Below are 23,405 nucleotides of genomic sequence, written 5' to 3' on the forward strand. Positions count from 1 at the left end.
AAAACAACAGTCATCGTTGGCGCTCAGCGACGCCGGGCGGATGACAAGGGCTCGCACAGGCATGAGCTCACCGGCCACGTGACTCCTGGGAAGGGGTGGGGTAGGAGGGCCCCGGCTGAGGTCCAGCTGTGGGGCAGGAGGGAACCCCAGCCCGAGCAGTACCGCAGAAGACACTTCTCCTCTGCACCCCCTCTCTTCTGTGTCAGAGCTTGGGTAATGCATTTGTCATAGCAGTACTTCCGGTAATAATCTAATTATGTTTAATGATTTATACCTTTCAGGACGATTTGTGGAATCTAATTAGCAGCGGAGGTCAGTTTGCAACCTGAAAGTCTTTTTTATTTTTAAGTCATTTCTTAATTAAATTTCAAGAGTTGTTAGATTATAACAATAAATAATTAACGGTAAAAAAAAAAAAGTACCTAATTCCTTGCACGGAGGTTTAATCTTATTTGAGTTGGAACCAAATTAAGATTCCAGGCGAGGTGTTTGCCACCAAGATGAAGGGTTGGGATACTGATGAATTTGGTGTTGCACAAGGCAGAAGCCAGGATGCTTGCGAGGAGAATGAGGCTACAGGAAGAGGGGAGATGGGAGGCAGAAACCTGCTTGACTTGTAGTACAAACCCAAGGTTTAGTGAGATGGTCCAGATAGGAAGAAGCCCCACTATCCAGTTCCCTATCACACACATTGCACCGATTGTCGGTGGGCTGGTTGCCCTTTAAGGACCTTTCCAGGGCGCCTGGGTGGTTCAATCGGTTGATCGTGGGACTCCTGATTTTGGCTCAGGTCAAGATCCCTGGTTCTTGAGATCGAGCCCTGGGTCGAGCTCTGTGCTGAGCGTGGAGGCTGTCTCTCTGTCTCTGTCTCTGTCTCTCTCTCCCTCTCTCTCCCCTGCCCCCTGCTCGTGCAAGCACTCGTGCACATGCATGCGCATGCGTGCTCTCGCTCTCCCTCAAAACAAAACAAAACAAAACAAAACAAAACAAAACAAAACCTTCCCACAGCAGATTCCAGAGTTGTGTACACCTGTCAATCACTGTGGCACCCCTTCTGGATTTGATGCAACTATCCAACTATCCCACTATTACTCTCTGCCTTTGACTTTTTTTTTTAAGGTTTTGTGGGGGTTTTTTAATGTTCATTTATTTATTTATGAGAGGGGGGAGGGGCAGAGAGAGAGGGACAGACGCTCCGAAGCAGGCTCTGCGCTGTCAGCACAGAGCCCAACTCAGGGTTTGATCTCATGAACCCTGAGATCACCAACTGAGCTGAAGTAGGCCACTACTCCATTGAGCCACCCAGGCGCTTCTGCCTTTGGCTTTCTTTTGTAAAAAAAATTTTTTAATGTTTATTTTTGAGAGAGAGACAGAGCACAAGTGGGGGAGGGGCAGAGAGAGGAGACACAGAATCCGAACCAGGCTCCAGGCTGTCAGCACAGAGCCCCACGTGGGGCTGGAACTCAGGAACCTAGAGATCATGACCTGAGCTGAAGTCCGCTGCTTACTCCATTGAACTACCCAGGTGCCCCACCTGCCTTTGACTTTAAAATGTGGACTGCATACCAGCACTCCTTGGCTGCTATGTCCTATGATCAGGTCAGCTTTCTTGTCTCAGTCAGCCAAAGTCCCAGCAGGCCAGAACCAAGCCAAAAGACCACAAAGATCTCAGGATTCAGAACTGGAACAACTTCAAATCTCTATCAAGTGAGAGGCAGTGTGATGTTAGTTAAGAGGCTCCCTGTAGAGACAGCTGGCCTGGGTTCAAATCCCAGCTCTGCCCCTCGTAATCCATGGAACCTCAGGCAAAACCCTTAAAATGGGAATGATCATAAGACCTGCCTCATGGGGGTTGCTTTGAGGATTACGAGTTAATTCCTCCCATTACATGCTTAGAACACCTACTGGCTGGTGATAGAAACTAGTTAAGTGTTTGCGAGTGTTATGAAGAGTCTCCATTATGCAAACCATACTGCTAGGATGTAAGGAGTTCTTGATGTCCAGAGAACATTTGGAAGTGAGATGCAGGACGTGATTAGACCCCTCGATGAGAGGTTCTAGTGAGATCTACAAATGTGAGAGTTAGAAGAAAAAGTAGAGGTCATGTAGTCCAACTGCCTATCCTGGGCCAACAGCCTTCTTAAAATATCTGGGTTTTCTTTGATGTTCTGTCAGAAAACTTTCAAGGACTTGGAACTAAGACCATTCTATTTTTGCACAACTGTACGAATAATCTTACTGATATAAGAAGATGGATATTTCAATTATCAAAATTTCTTTTGAAGGAATTTTTTTTTTTTTTTTTTTAATGGATAAAGGGGCTTGCCCCTTCAACTGCCATCTCAGGAGGATACATCTTGTTGGACTGGGAAATCCTTTGTTTTACTAAGCTTGGAGCTGAGTTTTTATATAAATTGTGAGGCTCAGGATGAACAAAATCCACCTGTATGGTAGTACAGAGAAGAAGCAAGGGTGGCAGTATTCCAGTAGCTGAACTGGGACTTTGGAGACCACATATATCTAATAGAGACTTAAGTAAAGAAAAGACTAATGACTGTATTATTTACTAGAAATGGGACACACTTACACGAAGAAGTACAGAGAAGAAATTAAAATCACTTAAGAGGCACCTGGGAGGCTCAGTTGGTTAAGTGTTAGTCTCTTGATCTCGGCTCAGATCATGATCTCAAGGTTTGTGAGTTTGAGCCCTGCCTTGGGCTCTGCATTGGTGGCGTAGAGCCTGCTTCAAATTCTCTCCCTCTTCAGCCCCTCCTTCAGTCACTCGTGCATGTGCGCTCTCTCAAAATAAATTTAAAAAATCACCTAACATGCTGCCACTGAAATAGTCATTGTTTTGATGAATATCATTCCAATGTGCATACTAGGTTGTTTGATAGAGGTATTTAATATTAACTTTTTTACATTTATAGAAAAGGCTGTCTGCCTCTCACCTCTTCCACTGGTCCTAGCACTGCCCCTCCAACCTACCTCTTCCACCAATAGGGTGGCCCCCACCCCCCACCCCCACACTGGAGTCTCAGCAACATAACCACTCATTGTCTTTAGAGATTTCTCCACGATCTGACTCCAAACTCTAATGTTCTGGATGAGCTTCTGCGGGTTTACTCTAGTTTGTCAACGTCCCTTTGAGAACCTGTCTCCCCATCTGGAGCAGAATCATTCAGGTGCAGTCTGAGGAGGGCAGAAAGCAGGCAACTGTCACCACCCTGCATCGGCCACTACATGGGCTGTCCTGGAAGCTGTGGCCATACACACAGCCCCTCCCCAACCCCACCCGCAGTCTTTCACACATTGCTGCTGTTAGCCCAAATCACTCTCACCCTGTTTTGTGTCAAATGTTAAAGTGAAAAATACCCATTTTACTAAAAGTTTCATATAGGACATAGGGAAGAGGGTGATGTCACACAGAGCACAGTATTTCTTTTTTTTTTTTTTAACTTTTTTTAATTTATTTTTGGGACAGAGAGAGACAGAGCATGAACAGGGGAGGGGCAGAGAGAGAGAGGGAGATACAGAATCGGAAACAGGCTCCGAGCCATCAGCCCAGAGCCTAACGCGGGGCTCGAACTCACGGACCGCGAGATCGTTACCTGGCTGAAGTCGGATGCTTAACCGACTGCGCCACCGAGGCGCCCCCAGAGCACAATATTTCTATTTAACACCACTGAATAGGGTGCCTGGATGGCTCAGTCGGTTGAATGTCCAACTTTTTTTTTTTTAATGTTTCTCTATTTTCGGAGAGAGAGAGAGAGACAGAGTGCGAGCAGGGGAGGGGCAGAGAGAGAGGGAGACACAGAATCAGAAGCAGGCCCCAGGCTCCGAGCGGTCAGCACAGAGCCCAATGCAGGGCTCAAACCCAAGAACTGTGAGATTATGACCTGAGCTAAAGTCAGACATGTAACCAACTGAGCCATCCAGGTGCCTATGAATGTCCAACTCTTGATTTGGGCTCAGGTCATGATCCCAGGGTCATGGGATCGAGTCCCAAGTCATGCTTCAAGATGAGTGTGGAGCCTGCCTTGGAATATCTCTCTCTCTCTCTCTCTCTTTCTCTCTCTCTCTCACGTGCACTCCCTCTGCCCCCCCATTACACACTCACATTCTCTCTAAAAATAAAAATAAGAAATAAAAACACCACTGGACAGAGTTACTATCTCCTCAACATCCCTCTTCAGCTGGCTTCCAGCTAGGGTGGACCCAGGTCTTGAGGGGCCTGAGGCTTCTAGTTTGATGGGCTGGCCTTAAGGAAAAGAACACGGGGGCATCTGGCTGGCTCAGTCAGGAGTGTGCAATTCTTGATCTGGGGGTCATGAGTTTGATGTGCGTTATCCCACATTGGGGGCAGAGATTACTTAAAAAGATACAAAATTAAGTATGAAATAAATAATTAGAATGTGAAAATAAATGACAACAAATTACAAATGTCAGTCAAAAAGCTGACAAAGATCCAAATATATCAAAGCCTAGAAGAGTAACAATATCTTTATGAATTAACTGTCTGTATTACTTTCTACTTACTGCATATTCTTTGATTACTTTTTCATATGACAATGATTTTGTAATGTTTTCTTTGGAAGGAATAGAAAATAATTGTCTTTCCTGTAGCAAACAAGGGAAATTTATTCTTTTTGTTACCAATAAGTGGGATGCATGCAAGTTCAAACACAAACGTGCTCTTTGTAGCACTGCCACAGGTTTATGCCCTACACTAGGAATTCTGATTGGCAAATTATATTTTGCACAATTTTCATCAAAAAGACTTCCATGATTCCATGTGTCACATAACTGAGTATATCCTGACGGGAGAGGACTTCTGTTTTGACGAGGCATCACTGAAAGTCAAGCCCTCCGTTTGCAACGCCACAAACCTGATGATTGGAAGGATTTTCCATAGACTAGTTTCAGGCTCTGTATGTTTCAAATCTTATTTCTCCTCTACCAACTACATGCTTCTAGGGCTCAGAATTTCAGATATGTTCCCACAGTCTCTGACCCAGTGCCTGTCATAATGCTGGGTGTGTCTGCATAGCTGATATGAGAGTATTCCTGTAAGCTATTCCTGCACAGGGATGGTTACCAGTCACTGCATAGGAAAAGCAGCCATGAGCTGCATAAATATATCCCACTGACCTCAAATGAAATGTACTTGCAACTAAACCTCACCCTAGCTAGATCACCGAAATTCCTGTGGCCACTCCAGTACTAGACGACAGAAAGGGAAGTTTGCAGAGGGGTCAGAGTAGAGAAAGGGCCGTCTTGGGGCGCCTGGCTGGCTCAGTCGGTAAAGCATGTGACTCTTGATCTCAGAGTTTTAAGTCTGAGTCCCACATCGGGTGTAGAGATTACTTAAAAACTTTTTAAGTTAGAGGCATCTGGGTGGCTCAGTCAGCTAAGCGCCTGACTCCTGATTTCAGCTCAGGTCACGATCTCGTGGTTACTGAGATGAAGCCCCACGTTGGGCTCTGCGCTCATAGTGCAGAGCCTGTTTGGGATTCTCTCTCTTCCTCTCTCCCTCTCTGCCTCCTCCCCTAAAATAAACCAGTTTAGGTGCTTACAGAGCAGAATAAATGTCTCTTTCTCTAGGGTAGTGAAAATAATAATAAAAATAAAGTAGGGGCACCTAAGTGGCTGTCACTTAAGCATGAGACTCTTGATCTCGGCTCAGATCTTGATCCGAGGGTCATGAGTTCAACCCCACATAGGGCTCCACGCGGAGCCTACTTTAAAAAAAATAAGATTTTATTTTTAAGTAATCTCTATACCCAATGTGTGGCTCAAACCCACAGCCCTGAGATCAAGAGTCATATGCTCTGCTGACTGGGCATTCAGGCACCCCTACATTTTCCCCTTTCTTACACAAAAGGTAGCACCTTGTTAGCTCACTTAATAATAGATTAGTTTGGAAAGAGCCTCTGTATTCTTTTTGTAACTGTACAGTGTTAATTGTACGGGTATATCATGATCTATTAACTGACTTGATGGACACTTACGTGTTTTCAATCTTTTGCTATTACATACAATGCTGTAGTATTTAATCCCATACCTAATGTGTAATCTCAGATCTATGTCACGTTCTATGTGGTATACCTAATGATAGACTCCTGCAAGTGGGGTTGCTGAGTCAAAGGGTACGCGTGTTTGTCGTTTCTGTGTGTAGCCCACTTGCCCCCACATGAGGCCTACCATCTTGCACACCCACCAGGAATGCGTGAGTGTCACTAATTCCCTAGAACTTTGACAAGTCTTTTCAAACTTTGGGATTTTTACCAACTTGACAGATGAAAAGTGTCACAGTTCAGTTTCATTTGTCCTTTTAAAATGTATTTATTTGAAGTTTATTTATTTATTTTGAGAGCGAGAGAGAGAGCACATGTTCACTTTCAGGGGGCGGACAGAAGAAGAGGGAGAGAGAGAATTCCAAGGAAGCTCCAAGCTCAACCCAACCTGGGCCTCAGTCTCTCAACTCTGGGATTGTGATCTGAGTCAAAATCAAGAGTCGGATGCTTAACTGACTGAACCACCCAGGTGCCCCTAAAAAAAAAAAAAAAAGTCATGGGGTGCCTGGGTGGCTCCGTCGGTTAAGCGTCCAACTTTAGCTCAGGTCATGATCTCACAGTCCGTGAGTTCGAGCCCCGCGTGGGCTCTGTGCTGACAGCTCAGAGCTTGGAGCCTGCTTCGGATTCTGTGTCTCCCTCTCTCTCTGCCCCTCCCCCATTCGTGCTCTGTCTCTCTCGGTCTCAAAAATAAATAAACGTTTTAAAAAAAAAGTCTTAAAACATTGTTTAAAGGATAGGGCGCCTGGGTGGTTCAGTCAGTTGAATGTCCAACTCTTGATTTGAGCTCAGATCATGATCTCACGCTTGTGAGATCAAGCCCCATGTCCGGCTCTGTGCTGTCAACATCAGGCCTGCTTTACGATTCTCTCTCTCCTTCTCTCTCTGCCCCTCTCCTACTCATGCTCTTTCTCTCTCTCTCTCTCCCAGAATAAATAAATAAACTTTAAAAAAAAGACAACTTTTTTTTTTTTTTAGAGCAATTGAAGGTTCCCAGCAAAATTGAGAGGAAGGGGAAGGTGCAGAGATTCCCACACGCCCTCTGCCCCCACACTTGCACGGCCTCCCCCATTACGAACGGCCTCCCCAGAGCGGTACATTCATTACAGCTGACAAACCTGAAGTGACACACCGCAACCACACAGGGTCCGTCGTTCACATGGTGGTTCCCTCTTGCCGTTTTACCTTCCGTGGGCTTGGACAAACATAAAATGACATGTCTCTATCATTATGACATCATACAGTCGTTACTGCTCTAAAAATCCTGGGTTCTGCCTGTTCCTACCTCCACCCTGTTTCCCAGCCCCTAGCGATCACTGATATTCTCTCCAGGTTTGCCTTTTCCAGAGTGTCATAAAGTTGGAATCACACACTATGTAGCCTTTTCAGATGGCTTCTTTCACTTAGTATGTGCATTTAAGTTTCCTGAAAGTCTTCCTTTAAAAAAAATTTTTTTTTGAAATGTTAATTTATTGGGGCGCCTGGGTGGCTCAGTCAGTTGAGCGTCTGACTTCGTCTTTTTTAAAACTTTTTTTTAACGTTTATTTATTATTGAGAGATAGAGAGACACAGGGCGTGAGCAGGGGAGGGGTAGAGAGAGTGGGAAACACAGAATCCGAAGCAGGCTCCAGGCTCTGAGCTGTCAGCACAGAGCCCGACGTAGGACTTGAACTCACCGACTGCGAGATCATGACCTGAGCTGAAGTCGGTCGCTTAACCAACTGAGCCACCCAGGCGCCCCTGACTTCATCTTTTTTTTAAATGTTTATTTATTTTTGAGAAAGAGAGAGAGCTCGCATGCAAGTGGGGGAAGGGCAGGGCGGACAGAGGAGCCAAAGTGGGCTCTGGGCTGACAACAGCAAGCCCGATGTGGGGCTTGAACTCAACTGTGAGATCATGACCTGAGCCGAAGCTGGACACTCAATGGACTGAGCCACCCAGGTGCCCTTCTCTCCTGCACTCTTAAAAAAAAAAGTCACCCCCTTCCATTTCCTCTACTGTACATTTAGCAGAGGTATGCTTGTGCCCCTGACAGCTGGGAGCTGATGGTAGAGGCTGCTGGTCCTCTGGCTGGCACTTCCGGTTTGCTGTTGTCCTTGGGGAAACCTAAACCTGAGCCTGGGACAGAGGGGGATGTACCCCAAACACTCCTTTGACCCAGGTCACCAGGGTGTGCTCCAGGGCAAGCTAGACTTAAGTCAGTGGGTCAACTGGGAGCCATCCATCTGTGCTTTCCGAAGCAGTTCAGCTGTAAGAGGAAGTCAGTCAGGAAAAAGCTTTCCCATTTGCAAACTAACCACGGCCAGAGCAAGCACGCGCAATTGTGGAAGCTGGTCGCGGGTCATATAGTGAAGGACTTGGTGTTAAGGACGGCCAAGCGTCCGGGCACCTGGGGGCTCAGTCGGGTGAGCTTCTGACTCTCGATTTCCACTCAGGTCATGATCTCACCGGTTTGTGGGTTCCAGCTCTGCGTCAGGCTCTGCACTAGTGGCTTGGAGCCTGCTTGGGATTTTCTCTCTCTCTCCCTCTCTCTCTGCCCTCCCCTGCTCTCTCTCTCTCTCTCTCAAAATAAATAAAAAAACTTTAAAAAATAAAGAAAAGAATCATTCTGAATTGCAGGCATTTTCTTTGGCACGCTCACTTTCTACACCTGGACTTCCCTAGATGTTGCCTTTTCCAGCAGGAGTGACAATTTCCGGTTTTCTTTCTTTCTTTCTTTTGACAATCTCTGGTTTTCTAATGGCCCTGCAAACTTCACGATATCCTTTGGATCTGCCTACCTCCCAGTTTGATGGGGTTACCTCCTCTGCCTTCCCCTCCTCCCTCTTCCTTCCTCCGCTCCCCACCCACCCCGCTGCCCAGCTATTGGCCTCACAGTGGTGACCTGGGGTAGTCCAGGGCCTTTAGCACCCCACTGTCTTCAGCACATGGTGGGGGTGTGTGCAGGAAGGGGACTGGACTGACTGAAGAGGGAGCAGAGGGGGATCCAGGCTGGGAGGGTGTGTGCCTGGCAATCCAGCTGGATGCAGGGGTATGCTGGATGGGTGAGTCAGCAAATTAGTTCCATGAGGCCCCTGACATGAGGCTACAGGGGGTGACTGGGAGGTAGGGGTGAGAGGCACTGCCCCTTCCCAGGGAATCACCTCCAAGGGGAAATAGTGGGGGGGGCGGGGGGGCGGGGGGGGAAGGAAACAAAGGAAGGGGAAAATAAGAAAAAGTGAGACAGAGGTGCTGTTGTCTGCTGGGGGGAAGCCTGGGACTATGTTTTTTAGTAACATCTACCCCCAACATGGGGCTAGAACTCATCACCCTGGGATCAAGGGTCCTAGGCTCTTCCCACTGAGCCAGCCAGGTGCCCAAGGGTGTTGGAATTTTGACTGGGACTGCATTAAATCTGTGGACTGCTCACTTTTCATTTTACTGGAATCTTAACTATGTTAAGTCTTCCTGTCCATGAACATGGATGTCTTTCCTTTGTTCAGGTCCTCTTTAATTTCATTCAGCAGTAAGTTGTAGTTTTCAGTGTATAGGTCTTTCACCTCATTTACATTTATTCCTAGGTATTTTATTCTTTTAGATGATATTATAAATGGAATCACCTTTTTTTTCTCATTCTAATTCCACAGCTACTTTTTTTTTTTAATGTTTATTCATTTTTGAAAGAGAGAGAAACAGATCATGAGTGGGGGAAGAGCAGAGAGAGAGGGAGACACAGAATCCGAAGCAGGCTCTAGGCTCTGAGCTGTCAGCACAGAGCCTGACACAGGACTCGAACCCACAAACTGAGAGCACTGGTTGATTCTGAAAGGGTGTAACTTAGGAACAGTCAGATGGAAGAGTTACATAGGGCTAGGTATGGGGAAAGGGCATGCAGCTTTTCAGACCGGCCACTCTCCCAAATCTCCACATGTGCACCAACCCAGAAATTCCAGAACTGCCTTCCTAATCTCCTTTTCATATTGTTCATTGCTGGTGTACAGAAACATAGCAGGGTTTTGTGTTGATCTTGTACCCTACAACTTTGTTGAATTAACTTACTAGCTCTAGGAGTTTTCTTGTAGATTCTTTGGGGTTTTCTGTATATAGGATCAGGTCACCTATGAATAAAGTTAATGTTACTTCTTTTCGAATTTGGATGCCTTTTATTTCACTTTCTTTTCTAATTGCTCTAGAATTTCCACTATCTCATTGTAGTTTTAATTACCCTAACAATTGATAATGTTGGCAACCTCTTCATGTTTATTAACTATGTGGATGTCATCTTCCGTGAAATGCCACTTCAAGTCTTTTGTCCATTTTTTCAAATGACTTGTCTTTTACGTATCTATATCTAACCTAGATACACATTTATTTTCTGATATATGCATTGTCCTTTGTCAGATATACGCATCACGAATATTTTCTCCTAGTCCATGGCTTGTTTTTTACTCTCGATGGTCTTTTAATGGATAATTCTTAATTTTAATGATGTCAATTCTATCATTCCATTATGATTTTGTGTCTATTTAAGAAATCATTGCCCATAGGGGCACCTGGGTGGCTCAGTCGGTTAAGCGTCCGACTTTGGCTCAGGTCATGATCTCCCGGTTCGTGAGTTCGAGCCCTGCGTAGGGCTCTGCTGACAGCACAGAGCCTAGAGCCTGCTTTGGATTCTGGGTCTCCCTCTCTCTCTGCCCCTCCCCTACTCATGCTCTGTCTCTGTCTCTCAAAAATGAATAAATGTTAAAAAAAAGAAAAAAAGAAAGACATCATTGCCCATCAACTTCACAAATTTTTAAAAATTAATTTCAGGGGGTGCCTGGGTGGCTCAGTTGGTTAAGCGTCTGACTCTTGGTTTTCACTTGGGTCATGGTCTCATGGTTTGTGAGATCAAGAACTGACTTGGGCTCTGCACTGGGATTCTCTCTCTTCTTCTCTGTCCCTCCCTCACTCTCTCTCTCTCAAAATAAGTAAATAAAATTTAAAATTTTTAAAAATTTAATTTCAGGATTTCATATTTATCCCTGTTTGCTTATTATTATTATTATTTTAAAGCATTGTTACTTTATTTTTTTATTTTTATTTTTTTTATTTTTTCAACGTTTATTTATTTTGGGGACAGAGAGAGACAGAGCATGAACGGGTGAGGGGCAGAGAGAGAGGGAGACACAGAATCGGAAACAGGCTCCAGGCTCTGAGCCATCAGCCCAGAGCCTGACGCGGGGCTCGAACTCACGGACCGCGAGATCGTGACCTGGCTGAAGTCGGACGCTTAACCGACTGCGCCACCCAGGCGCCCCATATTATTATTATTTTAGAGAAACAGTGAGGAAGAGGAGCAGAGGGGGAGAGAGAATCTTTTTTTTTTTTTAATTTTTTTAACGTTTTATTTTATTTTTGAGACAGAGAGAGACAGAGTATGAACAGGGGAGGGGCAGAGAGAGAGGGAGACACAGAATCTGAAATGGGCTCCAGGCTCTGAGCTGTCAGCACAGAGCCTGACGCGGGGCTCGAACTCACGGACCGTGAGATCATGACCCGAGCCGAAGTCGGCCGCTTAACCGACTGAGCCACCCAGGTGCCCCAAGAAAGAGAGAGAATCTTAAGCAGGCTCCAGGCTCTGCACAGAGTCAACACAGGGCTGAATTCTAAGCCCTGGGATCATGACCTGAATGGAAATCACGAGTCCAACACTCAACCAACTGAGCCCCCCCTGGCACCCCAGCTTTTTTTTTTTAAAGTAAACTCTTCCCCCAACGTGGGGTTCAAACTCAAGGACCCAAGATCAAGAGTTGCATATTCTAAGGGCTGAGCCAGCCAGGCACCCCATCCCTGTTTGCTTTAAATACATTCTAGATAATGCCTAGACATAAAAATAAGCACATTTATCATTATTAAATATCTTATTGTTATATATGGTGAGGGACCAGAAGGCAAGCTGAGGGCCAAGCACAAGCTAGCATTACCGCCCCTCCCCCTCAACACCCTCTGTGGGACCTGTATGACATTCCTCAGGCTCTCCTGGCTGCCTGAGGACAAAGGAGAGAACAGAAAACAAATGGTTAAACTGATAGTCTCCACCAGTTTACAAATGTCTTAGTAAATTACAAGAAAATGGCAATCTTATCAATAACCTAATCTCCAGAAACCTACAGACTCAGTTTCCAGGAGCCCCAACATCACCCTCCCTCCATAGTCATGGGGGGAACAAAGGCAGAAGGAAATGGCAGGTGAAATTGAATTTCCTTATAACCTGCAGTGCTTTGACAGATACTTGAGGCAAGCAGAGTGTTTCTCCAGGAACCTCCTGTTGTCTTCATGTTAATGCTTTGCTAGGGGGAAAAGCAACCTTAGTTTGACAATAGCAAGGCCTCTAGTAATTCTGTGAGCCTTCTTTAGCACATGAACATCCCTTTGGAAACCTCCGTTTTGACTTTAACTCCTCCAAGTCCATGGTATATAACCAGCCATTCTTTATACCCCCAGAGCTGCTCTTCCTGCCTACCGCACCGCCCACCCCCACCGCGTTAATGAAATCTTTCTTGGCCGTGGGCTCGGAACCCCACCACCATTCCAAAACCTCATCATATTTAGTTTATCCCTTTATCTCAGCAAGAACTTTTTCAGTGCAACCTGTTAATCTAGTCCATTAGTCAGTAGTCTCAGTTTTATGATTTCTGTGATTTCACAAGCATGCCTCCCTGTCTTCACCCTAGTCCCTCCTCCCCTTTTTTAAGTAATCCCTACACCCAACATGGGGCTCAAACTCACAACCCACAGATCAAGAGCCTCATGCTCCTCTGACTGAGCCAGCCAGGCACCCTCACTCTAGTCCTTTCTTTAAGTCTTCATCCTGCCTGAGGTAGGGAAATTCCTCCATTGACACAACCCCAAACATGCTCAGGATCACAGGACATGGGGTTGTTTCTTCATCGAAGGAGGAACTCTCTGCAGCCTTATGAGTCTTTTATTGTTTTTATGGATCTAAGGCTTAATTATTTGATTCTTATTAATGGTAAGTTTAGCCCCCCTCAACCGGCTACCCCCCCACCAAAAAACAAAAAACAAAAAACAAACTGAGTATTTGTAGCATCAATTGCCTTCTAGGCAGAGTGGATTTTGACAGGTGGAAAGTCCTTTGTTCTGGAAATCAACTAGGTGGGGACAAGATCAGGGAAGAACTAAGAGTTCTTTACAGATGAGAAGAAGATTTTTATGATGCCATTAAATAGAATGAAGTAGATCTCCATGTTTTTATTTGGAAAAATTGTCCAGAATATATTAATTTTTTTAAAAACTTTTTTTAATGTTTATTTTTGAGAGAGAGATAGAGAGTGAGTGGGGAAGGGGCAGAGAGAGAAAGGGAGACAGAATCTGAAGCAGGCTCCAGGCTCTGAGCTGTCAGCACAGAGCCTGATGAGGGGCTCAAACTCACAAACCATGAGATCATGACCTGAGACGAAGTCGGGCGCTTAACCAACTGAGCCACCCAGTCAGGTTTTTTTTAAATTATATTAATAAAAATTAATATATTAATTTTTAAAAGCAAAAAGCAGGGACACCTGGGTGGCTCAGTCAATTAAGCCACCGGCCTAGGCTCAGGTCATGATCTCACGTTTCGGGGGTTTGAGCACCACGTTGGGCTCTGTGCTGACAGCTCAGAGCCTGGAGCCTGCTTGGGATTCTGTCTCCAGCTCTCAGCTCCTCCCCTGCTCTCTCCAATATAAAATAAAACATTTGAAAAAAAAAAAAAAAAAAAAGCAAAAAAGCAAAGGGGCCCTGGCTGGCTCGGTCAGTAGAGCATGTGACTTTTTGTTTAAGTTAAAAAAAAACTTTAAAACTCCAGCAGCACAGAGCGTGTTGTGGGGCTCGAACTCACAAACTGAACTCAGGAGCCGTAAGATCATTGATAAGGTTTGGGGGTGATGTGGAATGGTTTGTAGGGTTTGGATCTGACAGCCAAGAAAGAATTCTTGAAGACGTCTCTGATGCAAAAAAGTGATTTTATTAAAGCACGGGAACAGGACCCGTGGGCAGAAAGAACTACACTCTAAGTGTGTGGGGTGACCATTTTATGGAGTTGGGGGAGAGGGAGGGATAAAGTCAAAAGGGAGGTTTCCAAAGGGATGTTCATGTGCTAAAGGCTCACAGAATACTGGAGGCCTTGCTATTGTCAAACTAAGGTTGTTTTTCCCTCTAGGAAAGCATTAACATTAAGACAGTAGGGAGTTCCTGGACTTTAGGCCATTGATGGGATTGCCTTTTTCCCGTAATTTACTAATACATTTGTAAACTGATGGAGACAGTCTGTGTGACTGTGATCTCTATCAGTTAGCCACTTGTTCTCTTTCCTTTCCTTTGTTCTGGGGCAGCTGGGAGTGCCTAAGGAACATCACACATATCCCACCATGGGGGAGTGGGGAGGGGAGGGGGTAGGTGTGCTAGCTGTGCTTGGCCCTCAGCTTGCCTATGGTCCCTCATCAACCATGACCTGAGCCAAAATGAAGGGTCAGACACTCAACCAACTGAGCCACCCAGGCACCCTAGATTTTATTTTTAAGTCATCTCTCCATCCAACGTGGGCTTGAGTTTAGGACCCTGAGATCAAGAATTGTATACTCCACCAACTGAGCCAGCCAGGCGCCCCAAAATATGTATTTTTGACTATTACAAAAGTTTATTTAACAAAAAAGTTCAAAATGAAAATGCACATGACTGATTTTTATATTGTAGTGAAACAGGTTCTATGGAGAGAGGGGACTTGTGGAAGCAGTTCATTTCTTCTGGTGAACACCCACTGTTTATACTTGTTCCAAGGCTTCTAACATGATGATTCTATGTCCTCAAATTACCACCATTCCAGTATTGTTCTGTTGCCCCCTAGTTGGCATCTCCACACATTCATCTCTCACAAGATTCACAAAGAGATCAAACCCCTACAATATTCCTTGGACATGCTGCCACCAACTAATTTCAATAATTTATTGCCTATAAATGTTTTCAACTCCAGAGGGTGAGCTTTGCTCATGGTGACTACTCGGTGAGCTCAAAGATTCCAAAATACTTTTTAAGGAAGGTATTTTAATTTTTTTTATTTTTTAAAGATTCTGATTTTAAGTAATCTCTACACCCAACATATATGGCTGGAACTCAAAACCCAGAGATCAAGAGTGTCACACTCTTCTGACCAAGCCAGCCAGGCATCCCTATGTAAGGTGCTTTTATTTTTATTTATTTTTTTGGTAAGGTGCTTTTAAAGAAGCACTACATTTACTTGCTGAGATCATGTCCTGAGCCAAAGTCGGTCACTTAACCGAGCCACCCAGGCACCCCATGAACATAGTGTTTTAAAACTAACTTTTCTTTCTTCGCCTAATAAATCTCCACGTTTTCAGTTGTTGGGAAAATGAATAAAGTTTTACACCATAAGATGGCCAACGGGACTAAAACAGGCTCTGGTCTCTGGCTTAGAGACCCCTCTTCACGGTTCTTCTTGCCCTGTTTGCTGAGTGCGAAAACCCACCACAGATGTGGAAGGTGACAACTGTAAATTACCCTTCCCCCTTCACTCAGGGCTCAGATCTTTGGAGAAACGGTCTCCTCTGAGCCCACCGGTGTTAACTAAATCTCCAATCCACCAAGATCTCCGAGTGCTGCCTGGTTTTTCCACCAGAGTTCCAGCCTGGTTCCGTAACACAGTGACCCATAGTAACATTATTATAATGACTTCTTCAGTGGCTACTGCAGTGCTTTGCACCTAGAAGGAATCCAAAGCGTAGGCAAATAGAACTAGATTTCCTGAGCTGGAAGAGTATTCAGAGATAAGCCAGTCTGCTTCTTCTATATTTTACAGGTAGGATAATTTACAGAAAGTCAAAATAACTTGCCCGAGGTCTTATAGTTAATGTATACAGTAAAGGAATCCACGAGAGCCAACTGAAGGGATGACCCACATCATTTCAATGCCAAGTGTATTTAGAATTAAAATGTTAAGCCCTAACAAGCATGGAAATAAATAGGATCCCCTGCAGTGATAACTGATGAAGTTTTGGGGTGATGGTGGGGTATGGAGTCAAATGCCAAGAAAGAATTAAAGACATCTTTGGTGCGAAAAGGTAATTTTATTAAAGCACACAGGAACAGGACACGTGGGCAGGAAGAGCTGCACTGGGGTTGTAAGGAGTGACTGCTTATATACTGCGGATTTGGGGGAGGCGAAGTCAAATGGGAAGTTTCCAAAGAGACTTCCATATGCTAAAGACTCCCAGGACACTGGAGGCCTAGCTATTGTCAAGCTAAGGTTGTTTTCCCTCTAGCAAAGCATTAAAATTAAGACTGTAGGGAGTTCCTGGAGAAACTTTACTTTGCCTGCCGCAAGTAGTGGTCACTGGGCCTCAGGCTATGAGGAAATTTAATTCTGCCATTTCCTTCTGCCTATCTCCCACATCAATAACATGTGCACAATGCTTTTCAGTTTAAAAAGTTGGGGCACCTGGGTGGCTCACTCAGTTAAGCCTTAGACTCTTGATCTCATCACAGGTCATCATCTCAGGGTCATGATGCTGAGCCCCAGAACGATGCTCTCAAAATAAAGAATTTTTAAAAAGTAATCTCCTCTCAAAGATAACCCTGTCTACACTGTACAGAGAGCATGACCAGCAGAGTATGGGTTTTCCCGTGTGGATCGGGAAGGCACCCCTAAAGCGCTCTTGGGGAAAAGGGAAAGGCTGCTGGGACGCAGGACGGAACCAGGAAGCACAGGTGCGCCCCCGGGGATCCGGACCACGCACGACTTCAGGACGGACACGAAACCGATCCCGTCCGTCCAGCACTGGACGACTAATGCCGAACCCGCGCTTTTCCTGCAGTCTCTGGGGGACGACGGCACTCGTGAGCGCAGACGCTTGCGGCTTGTGCGATGCCAACTCAGCCGTGGGAGCTGGCTCCGCGCCCGCTGACAACGTTTGCTCTGGCACTGCTTACGGGGTGAGCGCCCCGCTCCGTCTGCTCGCGTCCAGACCTCGGGTTTCGCAGACTCCGCGGGAACGGCGGCCAGGCCCCCGCACCCACCTACGCTCCAGAAGGAGGCTGGCTCCGCGCAAGCGCGTCAGGGCACGCCCGCCAGCGCGCGCAGGCGCAGCTTCCCTTCCTGATCGCCTCGCCTCGCTCGCCCACCCACCTCCGGGAAGTCGTCTCGTCCGCCCCCCGCCCCCTCCACGAGCGAAACTTGGAATGCGATTGGTCCCCCTGGTTGTCCATCATGCCGGTCTCGTTGCCATTGGCAGCCGGACCGGCCGTCGTCGACCAGCTCCTGTGAGACCCTGCGCCACCGCGGAAGCCGCGATTGGCCGAGGCCTGGACCGCTGCCCCTCACTTCCGGCCTCCGCGATCCCTCCCCGCCGCCGCGCCGCCGCCGCCGCCGCCGCCCTCAGCCTCCCCGCCCCCCGCCCTTCCACCATGGCCGCCTCTGTGTGGTGTGGGGTGAAGCTGGTCCTCCGTGTCCACCTATAGCGCGCACTGCCTCACCCTCACCCCTGGGGGCCGGATCCCAAGAAGCCTCGCTCCCCAACCCTTGGGGCACCAGCCAGGAAGGTTTCCTACCCCTACTTCAGGGGCAGGAGTCCGCTTTCCCCCACCTCCTGAGGCAGGAACTGAGGGTTTGCCCTGTTTCTCTTAGGGTCGGGAGTCAGAAAGGGCTCCCCTTCCACTTCAGGGGCGGAAGCCTCCCCTCCCTTTCCGTAGGTGCAGACCCCTACCCCGGCATACTCAGGAGCTGGCGGCCTTTCCCCAGCACTGCCACTGCAGAGACAGGATCTAGAGGGCCGTCCGCCTTCGCCTCCTCCACAGGAGCGGCCTTTGGGAGAGGAGGGCGGGGTGGACAGGACAGGGACCCTTCCCTCCCCTGCCCCACTCCCCCCTCTTGCCCCCAGGTCCTGGCAACCCAGAGTTCCTCATCTCTAGGACTTCCCACCCGTCCACCCCCTGGCCTCTTCCCGTCTCCTGGCAGCAGCCATGGAGATACCGAAGGGAAAGGGGGCAGCAGCAGCTGCTGCTTCGGGAGCAGCGGGAGGTGGAGGAGGAGCGGGAGCAGGAGCCCCAGGAGGGGGGAGGCTGCTACTTTCAACCAGTTTGGATGCCAAGGATGAGTTAGAGGAGGTAGGTGTGGGGGTGGGGAAGGGAGTTAAGACATTGGGTTGAGGAGGGGTACTGGAGCGGATGCGGGTCGGGGGGTCGGGGAGGAAGCCTTCAGGGCTTTTCTGAGGCAGCACAAACACTGCCCCAGACTTCCTGCTCCTGAAGGAAGGAGCGAGGGCCAACTTCCTGAACAGGTAGTCATAGCAACAGCAGTCACTAGGATGAAAATGGGGGGGGGGGGTGTTGATGAGGGAGGGAAACACCGTCCTGATCTACCGAGTTTATTTTTGACATTCCTTTCCACACACAGACCACAGCTAGTCTTAATGTTTACCCTGCTTTGGATTTAGGTCATATATTGGGTTGAGAAGTGTGTGTGTGTGTGTGTGTGTGTGTGTGTAGGTGTGTGTGTGTAGGTGTGTGTGTGTAGGTGTCTGGGGGGCTGATAGGAGTTTGCAGCAGGCTTTGGAGCCTCCTGTTAGGTAATGCTTCATGTAGACACAGTCGGTTGACGGTGATGTTAACTGGGCATTTAGAATGAGCGAAGACCTAGGGACTAGTGAGTAACGTTTAGTTGGATACCATCAACTGCAGCAGGGCAGTGAGGGGTGAATGGGACTTAGGGGACTGTCCTTCAGAACCAGATTGGGGCGCCTGGCTGGCTCAGACAGTGGAGGATGAGACTCTCGATCTCAGGGTTGTGAGTTGGAGCCCCACATTGGGTGTAGAGATGACTTAAAAATAAAATCTTAAAAAACATACATACATACATACATACACACAGAACAGGACTAGATAGGAACCACACAAGGGTGCTGAGAAAGGGGGTACACTGAGGTGATGCTGTGGACCTGAATGGGGATTCTAGACTACCAGCTACTCCCCCCATCTCCCTTGTTCCTCTTGCCTTGTCCTGACAACCCAGGGTTAATCGTGTATCCCTTTGCACTGCTACTTGGGTAGAGACCTGCTTAGGAGTGTGAGACCCAGAACTGAGACATGATTGCCGAACTCTTTTGTTTGTAAGACCTAATACATTAAACCCAGTGGTTGTCCTGGGATAGGATGAGTGCATTAGCAGGGTCTGGCTCTTCGCTGGCCATTTCCCTGCTTCTAAGTTTGTCACTGCCTCACTGCCCTTTATCAGATACTAGAGGGTGGGCAGGCAGTTACGTGGAATTCATAGTTTAGATTTGAAAAACATGTTGGTTTAGGTACAAAATGGGAGAACATACACACAGAAGGTGGCTGCATATAACTTTGGGGGTCATCCACCTAGCCAGTGTCTGCACGCAGGCTGGTTTCCCATCATGCTTCTCCCCCATAATTCTGAGTGCTTTTAGATAAATCCAGCTTTTCTGCTGTTGCTTTTCTGAGCTAAGGTAGATATAATTAGGAACGTGAACAGTGCTTCTAAAAATAATGTACTCTCAAAACCAAAATGACTTTAGGATTGTCTGGCACTTTGAATTATCCACTTCTTTAGAAGGAGCCACTGTCATTGTCAAAGCATTTTTTGAGATCTGTGTTGTGGCACTGCGGCTCTAGAATTGTAGAAGGAAAATAGTTGACTGCCTTTGATCCCTCCACCAGTTTGGGTGGAGGGGAAAAGACCTCAAGGGCTGGATGAAAATCTGTTTATTCCCCACCCTGATTGCGAGAGGGCTCGTCCTGCCTCTGCTAGTTTCCCCTACAGGGTAGTATGGCATCCTGTTCTGAACAGTGATGTGTTTGCTGGTAGACTCAGTGCTGTGGCAGGAGGGGGCCATAAAAGAGAGGATGCATTTATTCGTTTATTTGTGCTGTTTTGGACAGAGTGAACTTTCAGCTGTTTCCAGAGAGAAGGGGGAGGGAGGGTCTTCTTTTCCTCCTATCCTTTGTGCTGTAGATGTTTCCAGCACGCCTTGGCTCCCCCCTTTCCTTCTTGGCCTTTGCCCTTTGCATTTGAATTTTCCAGCAAGCCTTGCCACTGTTTTTAACCCACGTGCGTGGTTCTCACTGGACAAGAGTGTCTCTAAGGACAAGACTTACTGGCTTTTTCCTCTGGGTCTCCCCATGGGTCTCTTCTGCACACAGAAGTTATCAAGACCTGGTGTTGATTGACAGGTCTCTGTTCGGTGTGGTTGTTTTCCATCACAGGCCCACCTGTCACCCAGGAACACAGAGGTAGTTTCCTACCTGTGTATGCCTCCCGTGTGCTGAGTCAGATAGGAATAAGACAGGATGAGGGAGACCCAAATCTGCCTGGAAGAGCTTATCATCTAAAGGTGGAGATAGCACACCCATAGGTGGAAAACAAAAATGACAGATCCCCTCAAAAACCTGGCAGGGAAGAGGCTGGGGTCCTTACAGCTGGATGTGATGAGGAATGGCCTCCAGTGGCCTGGAGTATGAGACATTGCCGAAGCGCATCCCAGGCAAGAGCCGTGACTCCTCCCAGGGGACACTGTTGGCTCCCTTCTTCTCTTCGGCTCTGTCCCTCTCTTTGAAGGGGAAATTGTTGCCCATCCCATTTCAGTTTGGGGAATGAGATAAAGATAGTGCCAAAAATTGGAGGCGTGTAGAACATGTGGCTCCTGGTCATCCCTCACCAGGAAGGACCTTGTCTGCTTTGAGGTCAGGCTGGGAGCAGGGCTATAGGTCACAAGCCAGCACCCCCTCCTAGCCACAGACAGGCCTTAGGGTTAGGGATAGGTGGAGGTGCATCCCCACCAGGTGGTGTCCGAGGAACAGTTCATGACCCTGTCTGTGAAAACTCTCCAGGGAACTGGCTTTCAGTCATCTCTCGTGTTTTCTCCTAAGACCCTCATGTCACTCACAAGTGACTCTTGGCTGTAGAATACTTGGAACGCAGCTTACTCAGTAACTTTCCTAATGTGGGCCCTCGGGGATTTGGTAGGTTGGACCATATCTTCTTTTCCTAAAGGCAGTGGAATCTCGTCTTTCAGGGCCACAGACTTCCCATAAGAGAGCAGTATTTATTTATTTATTTATTTATTCATTCATTCATTCATTCATTTATTCATTTATATATTTTTAACTTTTATTTATTTTTGAGACAGAGAGAGACAGAGCATGAACGGGGGAGGGGCAGAGAGAGAGGGAGACACAGAATCGGAAGCAGGCTCCAGGCTCTGAGCCATCAGCTCAGAGCCCGATGCGGGGCTCGAACTCGCGGGCTGCGAGATGGTGACCTGAGCTGAAGTCGGACGCTCAACTGACTGAGCCACCCAGGCGCCCCAAGAGAGCAGTATTTAATATATACGTTTTGACCAGACTATATGTTCACCTTTCTGAGGGAAGGGAAACTGGGAGGTTAGAGGGATCTCTCTGACTCCAGTCTCAAGCTTCAGGTGTACTGGCAGCTTGGAAGGCCTCCCCCCACTCCGCCCCCACTCCATCTATTGCTGCTGTCATGAAGAACATGGTCAGGTTGTCTTAGTACTAGAAAAATCATTTCAGATGCTCCTAGAGATGGTAACTACTTACTCAGCAGTCTGAGGTGCTGTCACGGAGGGCTTACTCTGAACAGAGCCACTCTGCCAGCAATTGTTGGAAGCTGCATGTAGGATTCTGTCTTTACCAGGGGCCTCTGGGGGATTGTAGAGGACAGGGTATTGCTACTTGGCAGTAGGCATTTGACTTCTGTGGCCCTCTTTGAGGGGGTGTGGTCCTTCTGTCACTCCCAATGATTTGTAGTTCATTCTCCCATCTCTGTTGCAAAAAGTAATTTCTGTAGTTTGGGAAGAGCAGGATCTTTTATATTTCTGTGCCTGGAAAGGACTGGGGCCCGCATTTGTTTTCCTCATTGCTTTTATCCATGCATCCAAATTCTGGACTCTCCCACTTCTACATCCTTAATTGGGCCTCCGTGTTCCAAGAGGCCACTTTTGTTTTTGACTGGGCAGTGACCCATAGAACTGACTCAAGCCTCTGAGTGGAGCTTAGAACATCAAGGAGGGGCCTAGAGAAACCTGGTTCTGTCCAAGGTCTCTGTGGTTACATCATAGCCAGAAACATAGCCAGCCCCTAGGGCTGTGTATCCAGCTTTGCATGAGGGTCTTGGTGCTGGGCCCATCAGTCAGGCCTCCTCCCACCTCCCCTACCCATTACTGGAAGGCACAAGTTTACAGAGAGTGGTTAGGAGAGGAACCTGTACAGCCTTGTTAGGGACTTATCCGTGTCCTGTAGTAGGAGGGCTCAGTTTTCAGGAATCTTTAAAGACATGCCATTAGAAGAAGTAGCAGGAGATGGGGGCGTGGTCTGGTCTTCAGAGATGGGGTTGTGTAGTTGCTGAGCTTTTTCACAAATGGAACAGATGATAATTTAACTGAGGCTGCATGCTTGTCTTGTGTGATCCTCAGCACAACCTTGTGATACAGGGCTTTTTCTATTTTTCAGATCAAAACCAGGGTTTACAGAGGCTAAGGAACTCACCCAAGATTGGCTTAAGGCAGGCGGGTAGTGAGGGGGTTCTTCTATACCGTGCTTGTTAGTTTACCCGTTAGTTAGCTGCTGTTTGACTTCTCTTGCATCGCTGATGATTCAGCAGAATCTTCTTCCTTTGAGTAGGAAGTAATATCTGGAACCTTAGGGTGCTGTGCTGCTCGTTCACCTGGGCTGGGTAAGCAGGGTTTAGCAGCTGGCGGAACGGATTCTCCAGTCATTGGTAACTATCTTACAGAGGGATATAATTTAAAAAGGGAAAATCCACCTGTTTCTCCTTCCTTCTCCTTATCATGCGGGAGCTGGACTGAGAAATAATGGATCTCACAGCTCAGTTTTCATGTGATCTCACGGCTCCTTTTCACAAGTACACGGGTGCTGTCTGCTAAGGCTGAGCCTGCGGATCTGACCTAATTTGGAGGCTAGTCAGACCTGATGGGCAGTGAAGTTGTCATACCTTCAAATATGAAGGACTTTAGGCCTGATTTAGGTTGAAGTGTTGTGGCTGTGGGAGCTCCTTGCCTTAACACAGTTCTCTGTGCAACCTGTGTGCTCTTAGTCAGGGATGCGTGTAGGCAAACTTAGGATGGTGGTCAAGGGAGACACATGATTACCTTTCATTCCTACACCCCTTTCCGTTGTCCTTATTCATGGTTCCTCACAGTGCTTGCCGCGCAGCCACTTGTCAGCAAGACACTTTGTAATGACTTCTAGGATCAGGGGAAGTAAATTGCCCGCCCTTGTCCATTTTGCCAGCATCACCATCATTGG

General features: G+C 47.2%; 1 protein-coding gene and 1 pseudogene across 1 annotated transcript in view; one reads left to right on the forward strand and one right to left on the reverse strand.

Moving 5' to 3' along the window:
• Positions 1 to 14,854: 14,854 nt before the first annotated feature.
• Positions 14,855 to 15,081, reverse strand: LOC106987260 (small nuclear ribonucleoprotein G-like; annotated as a pseudogene).
• Positions 15,082 to 17,476: 2,395 nt separating this feature from the next.
• INTS3 (integrator complex subunit 3) overlaps positions 17,477 to 23,405 on the forward strand; it is a 38,789-nt gene continuing 32,860 nt past the window's right edge. The window contains exon 1 of the mRNA XM_027048652.2: positions 17,477 to 18,209. Within this exon, the coding sequence (XP_026904453.1) occupies positions 18,066 to 18,209 (144 nt within the window). The 5' untranslated portion in view covers positions 17,477 to 18,065. The remainder of the gene's footprint in view (positions 18,210 to 23,405) is intronic.

The sequence above is a fragment of the Acinonyx jubatus genome, chromosome E4 (genome assembly GCF_027475565.1).
Source record: "Acinonyx jubatus isolate Ajub_Pintada_27869175 chromosome E4, VMU_Ajub_asm_v1.0, whole genome shotgun sequence".
In the NCBI taxonomy this organism is placed as follows: Eukaryota; Metazoa; Chordata; class Mammalia; order Carnivora; family Felidae; genus Acinonyx; species Acinonyx jubatus.